The sequence below is a fragment of the Sparus aurata genome, chromosome 14 (genome assembly GCF_900880675.1).
Source record: "Sparus aurata chromosome 14, fSpaAur1.1, whole genome shotgun sequence".
NCBI lineage: Eukaryota > Metazoa > Chordata > Actinopteri > Spariformes > Sparidae > Sparus > Sparus aurata.
This window is the reverse complement of record NC_044200.1, coordinates 11752377-11771459: the sequence shown is the minus strand read 5'-3', so window position 1 is coordinate 11771459 and position 19083 is coordinate 11752377. Positions and strand designations below refer to the sequence as shown.

At 43.9% G+C, this 19083-nt stretch overlaps 2 protein-coding genes across 3 annotated transcripts; both read left to right on the top strand.

Annotated features, from left to right (window-relative positions):
* The first annotated feature begins 10757 nt into the window (after positions 1 to 10757).
* LOC115595648 (small integral membrane protein 30) lies at positions 10758 to 11639 on the top strand. Its single transcript, XM_030440372.1, has one exon. The coding sequence runs from the start codon at positions 10852 to 10854 to the stop codon at positions 11038 to 11040; it is 189 nt and encodes a 62-aa protein (XP_030296232.1). The 5' UTR covers positions 10758 to 10851; the 3' UTR covers positions 11041 to 11639.
* Positions 11640 to 13833: 2194 nt separating this feature from the next.
* On the top strand, positions 13834 to 18863 carry gpr85 (G protein-coupled receptor 85). Of its 2 annotated transcripts, none has more exons than XM_030440369.1 (2): positions 13834 to 14111; positions 15585 to 18863. In XM_030440369.1, exon 2 carries the CDS (start codon positions 15736 to 15738, stop codon positions 16867 to 16869), a length of 1134 nt encoding a protein of 377 aa, XP_030296229.1. In that variant the 5' UTR covers positions 13834 to 14111; positions 15585 to 15735; the 3' UTR covers positions 16870 to 18863. The 2 variants fall into 2 exon arrangements, with proteins under 2 accessions (XP_030296229.1, XP_030296231.1); XM_030440371.1 differs by lacking the exon at positions 13834 to 14111 and adding an exon at positions 14226 to 14546.
* The last annotated feature ends 220 nt before the right edge of the window (positions 18864 to 19083 follow it).

The following is a 19083-nucleotide window of genomic DNA, read 5'->3' as shown; positions in this document are numbered from 1 at the left end:
CGAGGGATTTCTCCGGCGACATGTAAATGATGCTATCTGGACTTTTTTTTGTGTGTTTCCATGCCGCAGGCCTTTTGGATAGAGGATGTGCAGAGTGTGTGCCTGGACTGTGTAAAAATCCATGTGTGTGGACTAATAAATAGACCTGCCGAGGACAGTTACATTGTCCCCTCGTTGCCTCCCTCTGCCAGATAGGCCTGTTAAAAGCCACAATGGAGGCCAAGTGGCAGGGTCATTTGCTCGCGCACTAGCTTTTATAGACTGCGGTGAGAACACTAAAACTTTAATCAGTCAATGACACGGCCTCGTTCTGTAAACTGACCGGGAAGAGCTTTCATGTGGAATCTGAATTAAAGGGAGGAATATGCAATCTTAAAGGGACAGTTCACCCCAAAATCGTAACAACAAGCTCGACTGTTTTGATGTGAGTTACTGAGTTTTTGAAGGTATACTGGCCCTAGAAATGTCTGCCTTCTCTTGATTATTATGGAACATGAGGGAACTTGCAGTTGCTCAAATGCCAAAAAAATACATCAACAGCAAATCATGACCTGATTATAATAATATATAATAATATAATATTAGCTATGCGTCATTACAAGTGTACTTCAGATGATCAAGAGTGACTTGCAGTGGCAGGTGAGAGTGCAGCATCTTACCGAAGGACACTCACAGGTTCAAAATTAACCCCCATGTCTCTCTGGTTATGGCGTTGCGTCTCTCCGCCGCTATAGGCACTCCTGCTGGTTACAGTTATCGCCTGCGGTCAGTGAGGAGCTGATCCTCTGTAGAGCATTACTTGACCTGGCTGTTGAGAGAAAGGACAGACGTAAGCTTAAAATATCTCCCAGGCTTGACACAGCACTGCTCCAGCTGCACTCTGTAATTACCAGCAGTGCAATCAGCAGACTCGTTAATTTCCCCTGACTGACAGCCGCTGACGGCTCAATTGCAGAAAATGCACTGGTACAACTTCATAAGTAAATGGAGCTGACGTCCTGAAGCATTCTCCAGCCAGGGAGGCTGCACTCGGAAAAAAAAAAAAAAAAGTGCATAATATTATGAACACATGAGGACACACAGTTGCAGACAATGTTCTGTTCTGTCTGGCAGTCATTGAGATACATGCTCCTGACAAATGACTGTCTTTGACAAGTCTCATTAAAGCAATAAAGCAAAAAAGAGATAAAATAGGCAACATGAATTCCCTCCTCCTGCCCCATTACGAACACACAGCCTCACACTCTCCCTGCACAGCCCTTATCTTATATAACATGTTTAAAGTGCCATGTGAGGGGATGCTGAGAGGGCTGCCACATGGAAGCACTTTCTGGTTCTGCAGAAGTATTGATTTAAGTGTAAACCAATGTGAAGCGGTCCAGAATAGACATTCCACCGGCAAAGTAATTGGGGTGAGTGAGCCAGCAGAATTGGCCCAGATAAATAGGTCACTTAATAGGTTGTTTACGGCTGTGATTCGACATGATGCATGAGGGAGCAGGCGGCACGGGGGTCAAGCTCAAGCGGCGGTGTGGCACGGGTCTAACAGCTAAAATACAGAATTAGAGAAAATGTTCCGGTAGAATTCTAAATATACCTTGCACGAGGCGCATATTTTTGGCAGAACAAGTTTGTATCTGACGTGGGCGCACCTTTAGAAATGTTTTAGAATCATAATGAATGTGGCGTTATCTGTTTACGCCGAGGTTATTTTCTCTCCTTCATTCCAGGTTATTCATTTCTTTTCTCCTCCTTCACTTTCACCTGATCTCGGAGTGCTCTGCTGAGTTCTTTCACTCGCTGCTGTCCTCGCGCACAGTTTGAAATCCAAAATTAAAAGGACCCAGCCAATGGTAGCAAACGAGAAGAATCTAAGGTCTGCACAGAGCATCGAACAGAGTACAACATTAACACAGTCAGAGCTACGCGGTATATAATTCCCATCATTCATACTGTGTGAGAAATGTGGTCTCAACTTTTTGAGACTCTTTGCATGAATGGTTCCATGACATTGTTCTGGTGGCACAGTGTTCTGATTCCTTGGGTTATGTTTTTTCACTTCTAACCCAACGTCTACGGGTCTGATTTGCTCCGACCCTGATGATAACCATCCAACCCAGACCCCGACCGATCAACGAACACTTGCCAGTCAGAGGGGAAATTGTGATCATCTGTCGAAAAAAAATGTTTCCTTTGTTGGGTTTTCCAAATAATATGCAAACGTAACAATGGGCAGACTGATGACATTATTTTGTCACAATACTTAGAACCTATATACAGCCAGGCTAACATCAGCATGTTTGGCAGCTTTAATGTTTACCATGATCACTACTTCAGTTAATTGTGTTAGCATGCTAACATTTGTGTATGAATACTAAACACTGAGTAGAGCTGAGGCGAATGTTTGCAGGAAAGTTGGCCTGATAATCGAGCTAGGTGAAATGTTAAAGGTGCAATGTGTAAGAATTTTAGTTGGGCATTCACATTCAACATTCACAAATTAACTGGAATTATCAACAGATTGTAAAGAAATAACAGTTGTGGTTTTGATATATTGTGTTCCAGAGATATTTGCTTAAGTTAGCATGCTAACCAGGCCTGTCCTGGGTCCGAAGCTCCTGTGCTAGCGGTGTAACCAACAACATTCCCAGTCGACACTGCTAGCTGCAGAGCTAACTAAGCTAACTAGTTAACATCATTTTCAATTATAGTTATAGCAATATGATGCTTCCTGTTTGTTTTAAGTATGAATTCACTGGGCTGCCAATTCTTACATATAGCACGTTTTGACAGAAGCGGAACGACACCAGCGGCTGCCGTTGTAAAGATCTTTTTGCTAGCACGTGCTGGTGGCGTGTGCATTTCCCTGCTGGAAAACCCAGCATAGACTAGCATATGTTGTGTCTTGGTGCTGGTCTATGCTGTCTTTTTCCAGCAGGGTTGTTTTGAAAGCGTGTGACAGAGAGACCGCAGAATGGATCTCGATAAGATAATGTATAACATGTGACTTTATTAATGATATATGTGATCTCATCTGACCCAAGCACAGGCATTAATAATAAACTATATAAAAAGTTAGTGTGGCTAAAAATGTCCGATAGTTGGATATGCTCTTTTTTTTCGTCTGAAAAAGTTGTATGAGTTTATAGTAATAGTAAGAAAATAATATGCTTCGAATGGTTTGTCTTTTATTTTGCTCTTCCCTCAGCTACCGAAGGGCAACAGCCAACGGCAACTGAGCATGAGCCTGTTTGATAATGCACTTATCAACAGCCATGCACTTTAAATGGGCGAGAGAGGTGCATCCACTAATGAGGTACCAGAAGTGTTTTTCCTTTCATTGCTTGGCTGCATTCTTTTATGTTGTTTTCCATTTGGCATATATGTTTAAAAAAGAAAACACACCGACAAAAGGCAGAAAAACTGGCGAAATCTGAATCACTAGTAGACTGAACATAGAAAAATGCAACACAAAACTAATTTTGTTGCAACTTTTTGCCAGCCTACAATGACTTTTATGTCTTTTATGTGACAACTCTACAAATGTATTTCCAATGATAAAAGTGTTTTAGAGCTGCCAAATGAATCGGATCGAATCAGTCAGTTTAGCCCTGACAAAGCAGCAATAGCTTGACCTTAATCAGACTGTTCCTTTGTTTCCCGCAGACCCTTTTCACACCTCTTGTCCTGGAATTTTCTCAAGGACTCTTTTCTGACAATCAACAATCACAGTAACAACAAATTAATGTGTGCTTGCTAATCAGAATAGAAATCAAGCGAGGAGGTTAAACTGCACTGTGCAGATTGTTGTACTAGTAATTGGTATGCTTTTTCCATCTTTTCTTGTGTTGTTTGTTTTGTCAGCATCAATAACCACCACTTTGGCCATTACTATGCAGCAATAAAGGTGATCTGGTTTGAAAGATACGCGAAAAGAAAGACTCTTCTGTATCTATCTGGTATCTGTGTGTTAAATATCAAACTAGAATAGCACTCAGCAGAGCGCATACCGCTACCAAGGTCCAGGGGTCCCCTTTTCGTACTGTTGTACAAGATCTATGCATTATTTCCCCAAGGGAAAAATGCCCTAACTTGGAATGTCAAAGAAAGTGAGAAATATTACAGAATTCATCCAGATCCATACTGAAAGTCAGGTGGGTGCACTCTATCTGGGCCAAGACCAATCCTTTATCCAGGAGTAAACATAACCTCCTTGGTGGGGATAACTACATGCAGCAGGTGACTAGCTTAATATAAAGACATGACACAGCTAGCCTTAGATCCAAACACGAAAAAAATAATAAAAAATCTACCAGTTGCACTAATTAAAACATTTAAACAAAAACAGAAATAAAAATTAAATTATGGTTTTATGGGGGTTGAATAGTGGAAACTTCCTGGGGTGTTGTCATATGTGTGAGATTGCTGGAAGACAACCAACAGAGCCTCCAGGAAGTCATTTGCTTTCTCCAAAATAGTAAACTTATTTTCAACATATTTCTTTTTTTCTTCCTGAGATCCGACACACAAAGGCAGGTTACTATCTTACCTTACTAAATTAGCTTGGTGCGTTAGCTACATTCCCTGTCCCCTCTCTTTTATGTTATATATCGTTAATGCTAGCTGCTCAATGTAAGCTAGCTGTTGCAACCACAACAGTGTATCGACATATCTCCATACAATGGTTTGACCAAACAATGATATTTGAAAATATATCATGGCTGGCAAAGTGAAACCTTATTCTTGCACTTAAATTCAAGTGTTATTGACGTTAACCTACCGCAAAGCTGACTTGGTTGCTGTCCACCATTGTCTGTCATGTGGTTGTCACTGGGCAATGCATTGTGGAATATTAAGGCTACGTTACATTCCCCTGAAAATAGCCCATTGGTTTCATACTAATGTTTAGAATAATCTCACATACTGTTCTAGCATACAAATTAACCTAGCATATTGGCACAGAATTTTGGAAGCAATCATTGTCTTTCCTTGCTTGCAGTCTTAATGCTAGGACAAGCTCACCGTCTACTGGCTTAAAATTGATATTTATTTGAAAGTGGTATCAACGTTTTCACCTCGGCCTCGGCGAGAAGGCAGATAAGTGTATTTTCCAAAACCCATTCAACCCACCACACCACACACACAAGTGTCAAATCAATGAATCACACTCTCCGTCTTCAAACCTGTGACACCTATGGCTTTCTTTTTTATGTGTGTGCGTGTGTGTATTTCCATGGAAATGAACACGGCAGATGATGAACCAACCACATGATTGCGTTCATCATTGCGAGCAACAGAGGTGACATTTACACCATGACAGGAAATGTGATGAGCTATCAATCCCCCTATGCATATACATATGCGCACACACACACATGCAATGAATAACCAGGATGTACTCGGCTGTCGGCTATATTTGACACGGAGATACACATTAGCGTGCCGCTGAGGAAAACTTGATCACCTTGAGTCAACCAGGACAGCACCGTTTTCCATCTATCTCGAAGGCGTCCATCTGTTTTGTCCCGGAGAAGCTTGTCAGTGCAACAGATGCCGAAGAGCTGAATCTATCTGAACAGTTCTGCAAAACACAATCTATTATAGAAAAAGAAAAAATATACAAAATACACTGCAGGAGATTCATCTCTAGAAATGTGAAAAATGTGAAGGACGGTTATCATTTTGTAAACCAAGGTAATTTGTTTTTTTAATAAGTTTTACATTTTGTGTGATAAATCACTTTGGTAAGCTGGTAGACATTGTTTCAGAGTACTTTATTTTTGAAATATATTTGTCACATTGCTTGTTTAAGCTTAGGGCTGTGCTGCTACACATTGCAGGCATCAATTATGCCTCTACTCATTTCCATAAGAAACTCCATAGGGGAAATCGCAAGGAGACCACTGACATTCCGACAGCCTGACAGAAAGTTATCTCACGACTGTGCAGCTGCCCTCAGCTTTATGGAGCGTTTTAGCATCTTACCGGACTTTTGTTTTGGCTTTTCCATAGACTGTAATTACAGAAATGAACATAGCTGTGTCTGAAAAAGGGATGCCAATGCAAAGTGCCTTAAACCTGTGTTGTTTCTAATGGCCAGCAGGGGGGAAAACTCCACCGGTTGTAGCCTCCAATTTTTAAGTTTTAATGAACTTACACATCCAGCGATCCTCAATAAAAAAAAAACACTTGAACTGATCTGAAATGAGCATATCGCTGGTGAACTCACGACAGAGCAGAGCAGTATTACTATTTCACCAGTAGCACATGTGTTCCCCCTGGTGGTATGTCAAAGTTAGCTTGTGAGTTAGCGAACGCAGTTTAATTCGGACTCGTCAGTAGCTGATTAAAAAGTGGAATGACTGGAATACCGACATATCTACAAAGTAGAAAAGAAAATACGTCGAAAGACAAGTGATAAAAGCTGGCCTTGTTGGGTTCAAGCACATGAGCAACCGGTGATGGAACAGAGCAGCGCCACTTCTAGCAGGAGAGCAAAACGACATTACCAGGCTCTAAATACCGGGGGTGGCTCTTTGTTTTTGTTGGTAATTGAAATTTGGCGTGGTATATATCGATACAGGGTCTGAAAAGTCTGGGAACCTGTGTCATTTAGCAGCTGAACAGCCAGATAGTTCCCTCACCGCTCTGGATGAAACGATTCCTGCTCCGTGTCGGCTTGATGTTTAAGTAAGCTGTTGTCAGATAACTCGTTTCACCACAGGACCTCTGTCAGGCGATACAGTTGTGTCGAGGGTGGAACGTTCTTTCGTCTTTTCAGTAACCATGTTGACCCGTTGCCCATAAAAAAACACCACCGCTGACCATTTCAAAGGAACATCGATAACTTTTCAAATTGGATTCCGGCTTGAATAAGGATGTTTTGAAGAAAGCCCGCCTCAAAAAAAAAAATCAGACGGATCGGAATTTTTCCTGCTTTCCAGGCGGCCATCGCTTTTACATTAATTTCAGTAAACAGATCAATCGCAGCAGAGGAACATTTCTGGCAGGTGCTGCTTTTCTCTTTCTTCTAGCTTCTGGGACATCTGAGACTTGGCAATCAGCAGCTCAACAGTGACCTTATTCAGCCAAGAGTGAAAACATTTACATAAGCTGTTTCTTGCACCATCACTGGTTTATTCTGGGTTTTTGATATTACCTCTGAATACACTGCCGCTCTCTCTCTCAAATATCACCCGAGCGCGCCGAGAGTGAAGGCGGCCGCCGCGCGCCGAGGCGACGACGACGACGTCACACCGACAGAAAAAGAGGAACCAAATATTCAAGTGTGACGAGTCGTCTCGAGCTAATTTCGAGGCTCCGCAAAAAGCGAACCGGCGAGCGCGAGGATGAATCGATTACCCTTTAAGGCATTATGCAACTGTCAGCGTAACACTCAGATGCGTGATTGTTGAGCATCCACCCTCAGACTCCCTCTCTCAGCTTCCAGTATGAATAGATAATTACACTGCGTCATTCATCTGTTGCAGGTTTGTGATTTCTTTTCTTTTTTTTCCCCTTTTTTTTAAGCTCATCCCACGTCCCTAACAGTGTGTGAGTCAGCGTGGTCCAACACTATGTTACACACGACCAAGCTGCCCTTTCCCTTTCTTTTTTTTTTTTTTTCCCTGTTAATTCAGGGGCCTCTTAAGTATTTCGACGTCTCCAAACGCAGGCCACAAAAGACACAGGAAAATCCATTTGTCATGTCACTCACAGTACAATTCATTATGGATCGTGCACCAGACTACTACAAAAGCGCGCGATTGCTTTAAAGGGTCAGCTTTTCAGTGTTTTCAGAGAAACCAATTTCAGAACATAATTAATCTTCGGGGGGGGGGGGGGGGGGGGGGGGGGGAAGAGATTTTTTGTGCCCTGGTTGGTAAAGGTGCAGCTCTGTCCTCACTGTTGTGGAAAGTAATTGAGAACGGATGATGCTCACAAAAACCAAGGCCTCTAAAAAAAGAACTGGCCCTTCGCAGTTCATCCCCACCTAAAATATTTGAGGACGGGTAACGACTGCATTGTGTCCTTGGCCAAAATAAAGTCTCGTAAATACTGGACACTAAGAATTGTTGAAGACGGTCTCAATCAAACTGAAAGGACTGCGTCTTTTCTTTTTTGCGAGGCAACCACCAATCACAGGAACATGACTCGGACACACACACACGCACAGTGTGAGAGGTTTAATACATAGACATTGGATTCAAACACAAGCAGAGACGGATGTTTTTATGGGGCGCCTCCCTTTGCCGGGTACGCCCGCTCATTCCTGGCAGGAAGCGGCACTGAGGGGAAGAAACGTCTCTTAGAGTCAAAATGGAAGGGATAAATAAAAATTTGGACTTGAGGAAATGTACAGCGCAGTGGAACTGAAGCTGAACTGAAATTGTAATTGATTTTTGGTCACAAATCCCAATGTGTGTGTTTGGTCCAAGCAGTAATTAGCAAATTGGAAAAAAGCGACTGAATAGGCTCACCGCCACTGACTCCCAAAACAACATGGCCGTTCCCACAGTGACATATGAATAGTTGCAGTTAGGTTAGATTCAGCACCAAAACCACTTAGTTAGGTTAATGAAAAGGTCACATTTGTGCATTGGTTACATATCTTAAGTTAAGAACCACAAATAAGTAAACGTTAACACAAACAGCCATCTCCTTGATGAACGTCCGGGTGTGTCCGACCCATCCATCCACCCCCAGCCTCCTACATATGCTTACACCGTCACTCTTCACGCCACGTCACCTGACCCCACCACCCACAAACATCCCTGTCTTTGTCTCTTTGTCTCAGCATCCCCAGTGTAAATGACACCTACGGCCATGGGCACAACTGATGTGCGTCCCGAACACCCAGCTGAGCCAGTGCACCCGACAACGGCATGCTCAGTTTGTCTACAAAAATCCCCCATGTCCTGTTTTTATTGACAAATTAAAATTTGGAGGGGCTGGGAAGCCCTGTTTTCATAAAGTGTACATTTTCATTGACAGTGATGTTTGCTTTCCTCATTATATTAGTAAAAAAAAAATTATATCAAACCAGCCGAGAGGGCACAAGAGGGGCTCCGGTCATCTGTGCGCGTGCCAGGTGTTCAGCCCGAGAAGGTCCGAACAAAGTTAGCTGGATGTCTCTGGTGAGGGAAGCTAAGAGAACCTAATGAGCGCAGGCATGAATGAAAGGATGGCACTCACAGCAGCCACCAAAGTAATATCTCCACAAACGTTTTTTTTTTTTTTTAAATCCCCTTGAGAAAATGAAACGTCTGCCCGGCGGCTGCAACATCATTACCGTTTCCTCTCACAGACAATGAAGAGAATTCAAATTTCGGTTTGGACCTTAAATTTAAGTCTTGAAAAATAAAGTTTGTCACACAATGAGCTCTTTATCGGTCTCTTCGGCGTACAGATTTGAGGACGCTCAGGTGCTGAGCAGCACATTACGATGCAGAACGCATAAGCGGGGAAGATTAATGTCACTGTCCTGGCCCGTTAGACAAACACTCTCATTTCTGGATATTCTCTCATCCTCCCACTGATCAATTACCTACACCGCTGAGATCCAGGGTAAGTGCTGCTGATGCTGCTTTGTGTATCCGCCGGTGTAGTTACCAGAGTGTGAATCTGGGGGGACATTTTTCTGATGGCTCAACACGTTAAAAACCTCTATTAAGTTGGATTTTTATGACGCTATTAAGAGCTGAAACTTACTTCAGTTTCGGGAATCCGTGTGAAATTGCTGCTTTATTATTTATCATCCAAACAGGAGGCTCTTTGGGGGGCGCCAGTAATGGACATGTGGGCCGCCAAAGAGATCAGGCAAGGCTCAAAAAAACTTGTGTCTGTGCGAGAACCGACTGCCAAACAGACAGCAGGAGCGGGAGAGAGAGAGCGTGTACGACGAGGGGAAAAAAAGCGAGCAGAGAGGGCGAACCTGCGCCTATTTATCTCCTCGCTCCGAGCAGGCAGGTACAGAGGTATGGCAGCCTTACAAGGTCAATATTTTACTTTGGCTTGTGCGCTCTAATTAAATTACAGGCAAAGTGCCCCAGGAGAGCACACAACCCCGCCCTCACGCTCACACAACTCTGCAAGCCAAACGTTTTGTAGCGCGGGCCCGAGATGTTTAGTCATCGCGTCACCGCCGATTTCAGGCAATTTCAACATGTTTCAGGAGACGGGGGGTTGGGGGGGGGGGTTGCTTGAGCGAGGCGCTGCACGGCTGGGTCGAAATCGGAGATAAGAGGTTGGAAAATTGAAATGCGGACATGGAAAGTTCACAAAACCACGTGGAGAGCGCCCATCTTGTGGCAATTTTTTTTTTCTTCCCGCCATGATCTGACCTTGACCAACAAGTGTCACACGCAGCAGACAGCGATAGCCCGCGCGCGTCAACGCGTGTTTGTCTTCAGAGGGGATATCAAGCCTCAGACGAGAGCTGTTGATGAGCCTGATGGATGTAAAAGAGTCTACTTTGTTTATAGCAGGGCCCGGGGGTGGGGGTGGGAAGCAGTGACGGCCTGTCAGCCTGGTCACAGCAGCTGCGTCACCAACCCACTCGCTGCAGAATAATTAACCAGAATATGAAACCGTTTGCATTTTTATTTCAATAAAATAAAAAAATTAAAATAAAAAAGACAGAACCGTGCATTTATGTCTGTGCCACTGAAATAAAAAGTGAATCTACTTTAAGGGGATGGGGGGGAGGCGTCCAGGAGGGTTAGAATAAAGCTGCTCTGCCATTGGCTGAGCGCACCAGGAAGTCCCGCCGTCATCTGACTGTGACGCAGGCGCAGCCCAAGCTTCCCGAAAAGTCAACAGCCCACGGCGTGAAAAAAAAAAAAGCTCAACATGGCTCCCAAACTTGAACTTCCGAACGCAGCAGCCCTCGTCTGCCTGCTGCTGCTCTCCCTGGTCGCCCCGGCGGAGGCGTACGACGCGGGCGACGCTCTGGCCCTGCTGCTGGGCACCGTCCTCACCGTGGTGGGCTGCTGCGCCTGCCTCGGCTGGTACGCACGGAAGCGGAACGGACAGCTGTGATGAGAGGAGGAGGGAGAGGGAGACTCTTCTCACCGTCCCGTCGTGCTGTCACCCCCACCGCATTATTATTACCTGTCGGATGACCCTGATATTATGCACCTTGGCGGCACAAGGTTTGTGTCGAGGCGGCCGACAAGAGACGTGCCTTACAAAGGGAGAAGGGAGGAGGGGGGGATAATGCGCAGCGGGAAGCACATGGACAGGAAACATCCAGGAAGTCCAGAACCAGGAACTGTTCTTCGTCTGCACTGCTGAGAATCAAACACACCAAACACAGCTTGCCTTCTGTATGAAAAAGACTGCTGCGGTTACATTCACTTGTACTCTCCTGAGGGATGCTTGCATTTTTTCTTTTTTTTTTTTTTTTGTGCATATCGCGCATATTTTTGGAGCTATCACTGTGATTCCCTTGTGTGTTTTCATGTGCGTCTGCGGCGCAGCATCGCCACTGTTTGAAGCACAATAATCTCAAGAAGCGTGGTTGCTGACATGAAATGACTGGAGTTGTCGTTGTTGTTGTTGCGATTTCTGCTGCTTTAAAAATGTGTGACAGCGGCTTTTGGGGCCTAATAAATTGATTCATCTGAAGCTCTTTACAACTCCTGGTGTGCATGGTACTTCAATAACCTGCTGTGTAATCACACGTGTCTGTCATTCAGAGTGCTTTCGTGTCCACATGTGGAACGGATCACCTTCACGGATTTGTTCAAACCGGACTTTTCATACTTTGAGAAGGTTTTAATCGCATACTTGCGACACATATTTGTAGTTTCTCTAATATAGGTGGAGGAGGCCACACACATACTTCAACTTTGGGCTAAATTATCATTGTTCTTGCTGTAGTTTATGTCAGAACTGTCTGATATTGACAGACATTTTAAACCTGGAGCAAATCGGTGGTTTAAGAAGTAACCAGGTCCTAAAAACGGCAAGATAACAGTGTAAAAATACTCAGAAAATATGCTTCAAGTATCAAAAGTAGGACATTCCCCCTTTTTGACACATAGATATGTGACATTATTTGATTATTAATACTGTTGTGCTGTTGTGCCGGCCTAAAGACCAGAGTATAAATCTGAAGAAGTGTTGAGATGCAAATTGGGGCAGGTAAGAAGAAAACAAGTTCCGCTACACCATACTCTATTCAATTTTTATCCAATTTAGTAATCGTAACTTTTTGACTGACATATCTGCCAATTTTTTATTTATTTATTTATTAATCTCTGTGGGATTTAAATCAAACCAGAAGAGGAGTTTAGAGTGGATTGGTCTCTTTAGATGCCTATCAAGCTATGAAAAGGTGGAACCCTTGAAGAATCCACTAGTTTAATCTTTAAGACTGTTTTGTTAAATGCTGCTGGCAGATTATTCGATCCAGTAATTTGTTTTCTTTAATCTGATCACTGATAAAATAAATACATTTTTAAAGATGCAGCCCTGGCTCTGATGCAGCATAATGATCTGAAATATAACTAGTAACATTGCATCACTATAGGACGCTGATTTACTGTAAGGAGTCGAGGTAAAGAGGAAGGAATGGCGAGTTTAATCTTTGTCAGAGCATTATGTCTCATCAGTTTGTAATGTTTTTCATGTAAGTAGCTCCAGTTGCAAAGTAGCTGATGAAGTAAAAATGTAAACTTACTCAAATATTCATGTACTCGAGTAAAGCACAAGGACTTTCCCTCAGTTTACCTCAGTGCAGCACTTCAGTAAATGTAGCCTACTCCACTTTCCATCAGTGGAGCAAATCTAATGAGATTTTCTCTATTTTCAACCAACATTGTTTTCAATGAAACTCACTTTTACAGAAAAAGGGATCATCTGTATTACTTGTGATTGACGACTGAACTGATGATTGAAGATCTTTGATTAACCTTGGAAAGACGATACATCAAAATAATTACAAGGTCTGCGCCCAAAAAATGAGTGGCGTTTCATTAGGAGGTATTTGGCCGCGCACAAAATCACGAAGGCCTTCATTTCAATTTAGCTGGACGGCAGGAACATTTTTCTTTTCGGAGCAATCACTCAGTCTCTCGGTCACCGCATCGCGAATGCACTTGTTGACTCTCGGCTCACACTGTCCCCCCTACTGTGTGACACAGTGGGGACACGCTTCCTACATGCATGATCATAAATATTCATGATTTACAGGCCAGGTAGATACAAAGGGAACATCTTGGCGTGTGCATCACTCACTTGTTACACTGCTCGTGACATCACAGCTTTCCATACATGGGTGAGAAATCAGATCGCATGAATTTATGATGCCGCTCGGGCAGAATGAACAACAGTGTGCAAAGTGCTCGTCAATTATGCATATACAGTAGAGGGGAAGTCGTTCTGGCTTGAGGTGAACTAGGCTGCCTGACTTAACCCCCTCGTTTTGTACATAATGGTCGACATTTCTGCGGAGTGAAACATGCATGAGCATGATGAGAGGCAGACGGGGAGCTATTGTATATGAGTAATGTTGACAATACACAAATGCTGTTGCTAAATGCATCTGATGAGGGGAAGCATGAGCGAGGGTGGGGGTGGAAGGATTTGTGGTCGGCCTGTGCAGAACCTCATTTAGATTTTGTCCCATTTCAGCATGATTTGATTTTATCTCGGCCCACTTGTGATTTGAAACGCATTTTTTCCAACTCAATCTGATCGTCCCAAAGATGCCTTTTCATCGGGACCATAAAATCAACCGCATTAAAAAAAAAAAAAAAAAGTAATCCGTTACATTCCGCGTTACCAGACGGGAGGGGAGGCGGCGGAGGGGGATGGACGATAACTACTGCTGTAACGACCAGCAGCGGCCCCGTCGAGCAGATGTTGCCGTGAGAGAGAGGGAGCTGCTGCTGCTGCTGCTGCTGCAACAAGAGACAAGACGCGTCTTGGATCACAAATAGGGATGCAGGGCGCATGCGCACTGGGATCCGTTTACTGTAGGATATTCACCGTGGAGGAAAAAAGGGGGCAGGCAACAAATCAGGCTTTTCGAAAAACAGCGAAATACCTGACTCGTGCAATGTAAATAACGTCCGGGAAGGGAAGCGAAATCGGATTATCAACAGGTATGGATCTTTGATTGATCTTGTGATCGGCTGTCTGTCTGTCTGTCTGTCTATCGCTCTCGCTCCCTCTCTCTCTATCTCTCTCTCTCTCCGTGTCTCTCTCCGATCTTTTTTTTTTTTTTTTTTTTTTTTTTTTTTCGGCCTTGTCTTGTGTGGTGGCTGTGATTCTGGGCAATTCGTAGCGGGAAGGACTTGGGGAAAAAATATATTCTCGTCTAATGGACGTACGGATCCGCCGCGGTGCTGTGCTTCGCCCGGCCGATCGGGATGGAAGGACGACGGTTTTGACGCGCAGTGTGTTTTTTTGGTGAAATCTGTCGCGCGTAAAAAAAAAAAAAAAAAGAAAAGAAAAGAAAGACAGAAAGAAAGAAAGAAAGACGGAAAGAAAAGAAAGAAATACTCGACTGACTGATCGGGAGGACGCAATTTAAACACGTAAGTAGGAACCAACGAGCAGTGTTTGTTAAAAAAAAAATAAAACAGATATAACTAGACTGTGTGTCGACTTGAAACATCCCATAATATTACCACCAGCAGGCTTGTTATTGTCACTTCAAACCTTCCCCCCCCCCTCTCTCTCTCCATCCTGGCTTTGACGATCACACCCGCGCATTAACACGCGAAATGATGTCGAAATGCGGCTTCTGGTGTCAGAATTAAACAGTGTGCTCTTCTTAATAACTCGTCATTAAAAGCATGATCTGGTTAAAAAAGATATAAAGAAAATGGAGGCTGGGCTCAATAAAACGTCCCTAATGAGAGCACTGTTTATTAACGTAATCCAGTTAACCTTTAATCAGAACAGAAACACGGATGCTTTTATTATGTATGCGCCCGCCGTCGAGTTTTTTTTTTTTTTTTTTGGTGCCACAATGGCAGAAAGGCAGGGCGAGTTTGTTCGAGGCATCCGCCGCTTTCAGAAGAGCCGTCCTCTGTTCTGCAGGGTGTAGGGTGTGATCAAGAAGAAGAAGAAGAAGGAGAAGGACAGCTTATTTTTATTTTTTTTTGGACCGCATTTCCCCTTAAAACACGCTGAAAAAATCTACCAAATGAATCCCAAACCGAGCCCTCCTTATTCTGCGCTCTAACCCCGTTTCTGTTAAAATGCGTCTTTTCTTAATGGGGTCTGGTGGAGAGTACTCTTTGCCATCAGCGTTTTTTTTTTTTTTTTTTTTTTTTGTTCATTCTTAATAATAATTCTTTTTTCTTATCTTCATCCAATCAAGCTCCATCACTGTCTGTCTATGTGTCCGTCTGTCTTCTTGTATCTAGACAGGAGAAGCGGAGCTCCCCCTCAGCTCGGAGTGCCACTCTAAATGTTAAAATGCAAAAAATAAATAAATAAGTGAATGTCAGGCAGGCAGAAGGGAAAATTATTGCTTATCGCAGTCTAGATTGTGCAAGTGCAGTTGAAAAACAATGCAGCTGTTGTATGGGACTGAATGCTGATGGGTGGATGATATTTTTTTTTAGGTGTGATGAGACAAAGGAACAAAGGATGCCTTAGAGGAGAGGTTGCCTACATGCCTGGAAACCTCTTCAAAACACGCCGCCAAATGGATCTAACGCCTCCCCCTGCCACCTCTAGATCATGATACTTGGCTGAAGCTATTCCGCTATCTTTATGATCCCTCCTCCATCTATGGCGAACTATAGCCATGCAGGGGACCACACCATCTTGCAGAATGTCTCTCCTCTCGCCACGTTCCTCAAACTGACCTCACTGGGTTTCATCATCGGAGTCGGCGTGGTCGGTAACCTCCTGATCTCCATCCTGCTGGTCAAAGACAAGAGCCTGCACCGGGCGCCCTACTATTTCCTGCTGGACCTGTGCGCGTCTGATATCCTGCGCTCCGCCATCTGCTTCCCCTTTGTCTTCACCTCGGTCAAGAATGGCTCTGCCTGGACCTATGGCACGTTGACCTGCAAGGTGATCGCCTTCCTGGGTGTGCTCTCCTGTTTCCACACGGCGTTTATGCTGTTTTGTGTCAGCGTCACGCGCTACCTTGCCATCGCACATCACCGTTTCTACACCAAGAGGCTGACCTTCTGGACCTGCCTAGCTGTCATCTGCATGGTGTGGACGTTGTCGGTGGCGATGGCGTTCCCGCCGGTGCTGGACGTAGGGACGTACTCTTTCATCCGGGAGGAGGACCAGTGCACGTTCCAGCACCGTTCCTTCAGGGCGAACGATTCGCTGGGCTTCATGCTCCTGCTGGCGCTCATCCTCCTGGCCACACAGCTGGTTTACCTCAAGCTCATCTTCTTCGTCCACGACCGTCGAAAGATGAAGCCTGTCCAGTTCGTGCCTGCTGTCAGCCAGAACTGGACCTTCCACGGGCCAGGCGCAAGCGGGCAGGCGGCGGCCAACTGGCTGGCCGGATTCGGCCGAGGCCCCACCCCGCCCACTTTGCTGGGCATCCGGCAGAACAGCAACGCAGCGGGCCGCAGGCGTCTACTGGTATTGGATGAATTCAAAACAGAGAAGAGGATTAGTAGGATGTTCTACATCATGACGTTTTTCTTCCTGGCACTGTGGGGGCCCTATCTGGTCGCCTGCTACTGGCGGGTGTTTGCAAGGGGCCCCGTGGTCCCTGGGGGCTACCTGACGGCAGCCGTGTGGATGAGCTTTGCCCAGGCTGGGGTCAATCCTTTCATCTGCATCTTCTCCAACAGGGAGCTCCGGCGCTGCTTCAGCACCACACTCCTCTACTGCAGAAAATCCAGGTTACCAAGGGAACCCTACTGCGTTATATGAAGGTTTTGCTGTGGGCTTTTTTTCTTTTTTTCTCATCTATGTCTCTATTTCCCTGATTGATCTTGATCTGGGCCTGCTCCCATTGTACAGCGCACTCTCTCTTCTATCTCTCTTCTCTCCACCCTCCAGTTTTTTCCCTCCTTTTCCTCCTTCTTCTAACCCTTCTTTTCAGAGGTAGAAGGGTAGACTGCCAATCACGAGGCTCCGCCGGGGCGATTGAGTACAAAAAAAAACGTCTCAGACATGGAGGCTGAAGGGGAAATGGGGAATACACGCAGGAGGTCTGGATGCCCCTCCTGTGTTTATGTTCTAGTAAACAGACGTTGTGGAAGGCCATGCCAATGCAGAGGAGCAAAAAGTTGAAAAAAGAAAAAAAAAAAAAAGAGAAAAGAAAAAGAAATTGACAAAACATTAAAAAAACAAGACCTCTTCTTGCTTTGGATATTTTGGAAAGATGCGTTTATTCTGTGAGGTGTGAAATCCATGAATATGAAAAGAAAAAGAGAAAAAAGAACAAAAAACTAAGAAATGATACCTCTCAAGGAGTCACTGGAAATGTTTTACATTTTAAGAGTTGCACTAAAAAGAAGATGTAAAGATGCTTTTCCTTGGGTCAACAGTTGCATTGCAATGGACAACTTTTCCTCCCCAACCCCCTCCCCCTTTTTTTTTTCCTCTCCAAACTAAACGATGAATGCTTTAATTTGCAACAGACTACACAATCGCTGTAAGTAAAGCAAAAACTTGGTGACTGTTGGAATACACCACCACAAGAGGATAAAAATGGTTTTAATGTAAGTGATATCTTTTTCATTTACCGGGGGAGCGGGGGGGGGGGGGAGGGGGGCTTTAACGATGGGGGATTTACAAATGTGTGGTTTTTTTGAAGTTGCAACTTAAAAACTAGAAATGATTTTTTTTTTGTTTTCCTTGTAGTTTTACGATCCATTATGTCCCTAGTGTCTGGCATTGTTCTTTTTTCTTATCACCTTTTACAACAAAAAAAACAAAAACAAAAAGATGAAATGATGTTTGGAATTTTCAAAAAGACGTTGCTTTTAAGAACAACCTTGTGCTTAAAAAAGACATTGAAGAAGTAGTTAAATGTTTAATCATATCCATGTACCTAAACACTATCATATTGTTACAGTATTGCTGATGCCACTCCAGGTGTTCTTGCCTTAATGGTTATGATATTGTCATGTTTCTTGGTTGTTGGGTTATTATTATTATTATTTTTATTCCATTCACTCCTGAGAAGTCGTTTTTTTTGTTTTTTTTTATAGATGCGAGGGGAGTTTTTTTGTTTTCCTTTTCTTAATCGCATCAATGTGAAGTGCATGTCCATTATTTTATTTTTTTTCAAAAAGCTGGTCCACTCCCATGAGCATCACAGGCCATACACTGAGCAGCCCATTTTTGATTCTGCAATGGTTTGCTACACCCCACAGAGTGCTCAGAGCACAGGGAGTGTGTGTGTGTGCGTGTGTGTGTGCGTGCGTGTGTGTGAGTACACGCGAGTGAGTGAGTGAGTGTGCGCGTCGGTGTGTGCATGGGTGTGCGTCTCGGAGCGTGCATGCATGCGTGCCGCGTGGATCAGACAACAGTCACTTCAAGACCAGAGCCTTAGTATGAAAATCTTGCACAATTTGTAAAAAATGTAAAAGAACAAAAAAAAAACAAAAAAAAAACAACAACAAGGAAGAAAGGAAAAAAAAAAAGACATTTAAGGCACACCGTCTTGTTTCTACTTTCCCTACATTTGCTCTCTACTGATTGTTTTTCGATGACTTACTTTTTTTCTCTTGTGGCCATTTTAATATTTATTATGTATTCTTTTTTGTATATTATAGATAGATTGTGTGTAAGTATGTGAGTCTTTCATTTTTGAAGTCCCGAATGTGAGTACAGTTTTCAGTTAGGATTGCATTTGCTGAAAGTTACCTGTGTAATCTGTTGCTTTTTTTGAAAAATAAAAAGTTTCCATTTTACAACATTTGTTTTTTTATCCCTCTCATTGGGGTGGAGATCGCGCTATGTGTGCGGCCGTAGCGGCAGCTGTGGGGGGGGGGGGGAACATCTGCAAAACCCCACCCCCACCCCAACCCTCCCTTCAGAATTGGTGCGGTCAGGGGTACGTGTTTTGAAATGGTGTTTTGGGTCACGTGGTTCAAAAATGTCTGTTCCTCACCTGAATTCATGACAAAACACTTA

Bases quoted from the DNA above. Each gene is read 5' to 3' on its own strand.
- LOC115595648 (XM_030440372.1), top strand. From the start codon at position 10,852: ATGGCTCCCAAACTTGAACTTCCGAACGCAGCAGCCCTCGTCTGCCTG.
- gpr85 (XM_030440369.1), top strand. From the start codon at position 15,736: ATGATCCCTCCTCCATCTATGGCGAACTATAGCCATGCAGGGGACCAC.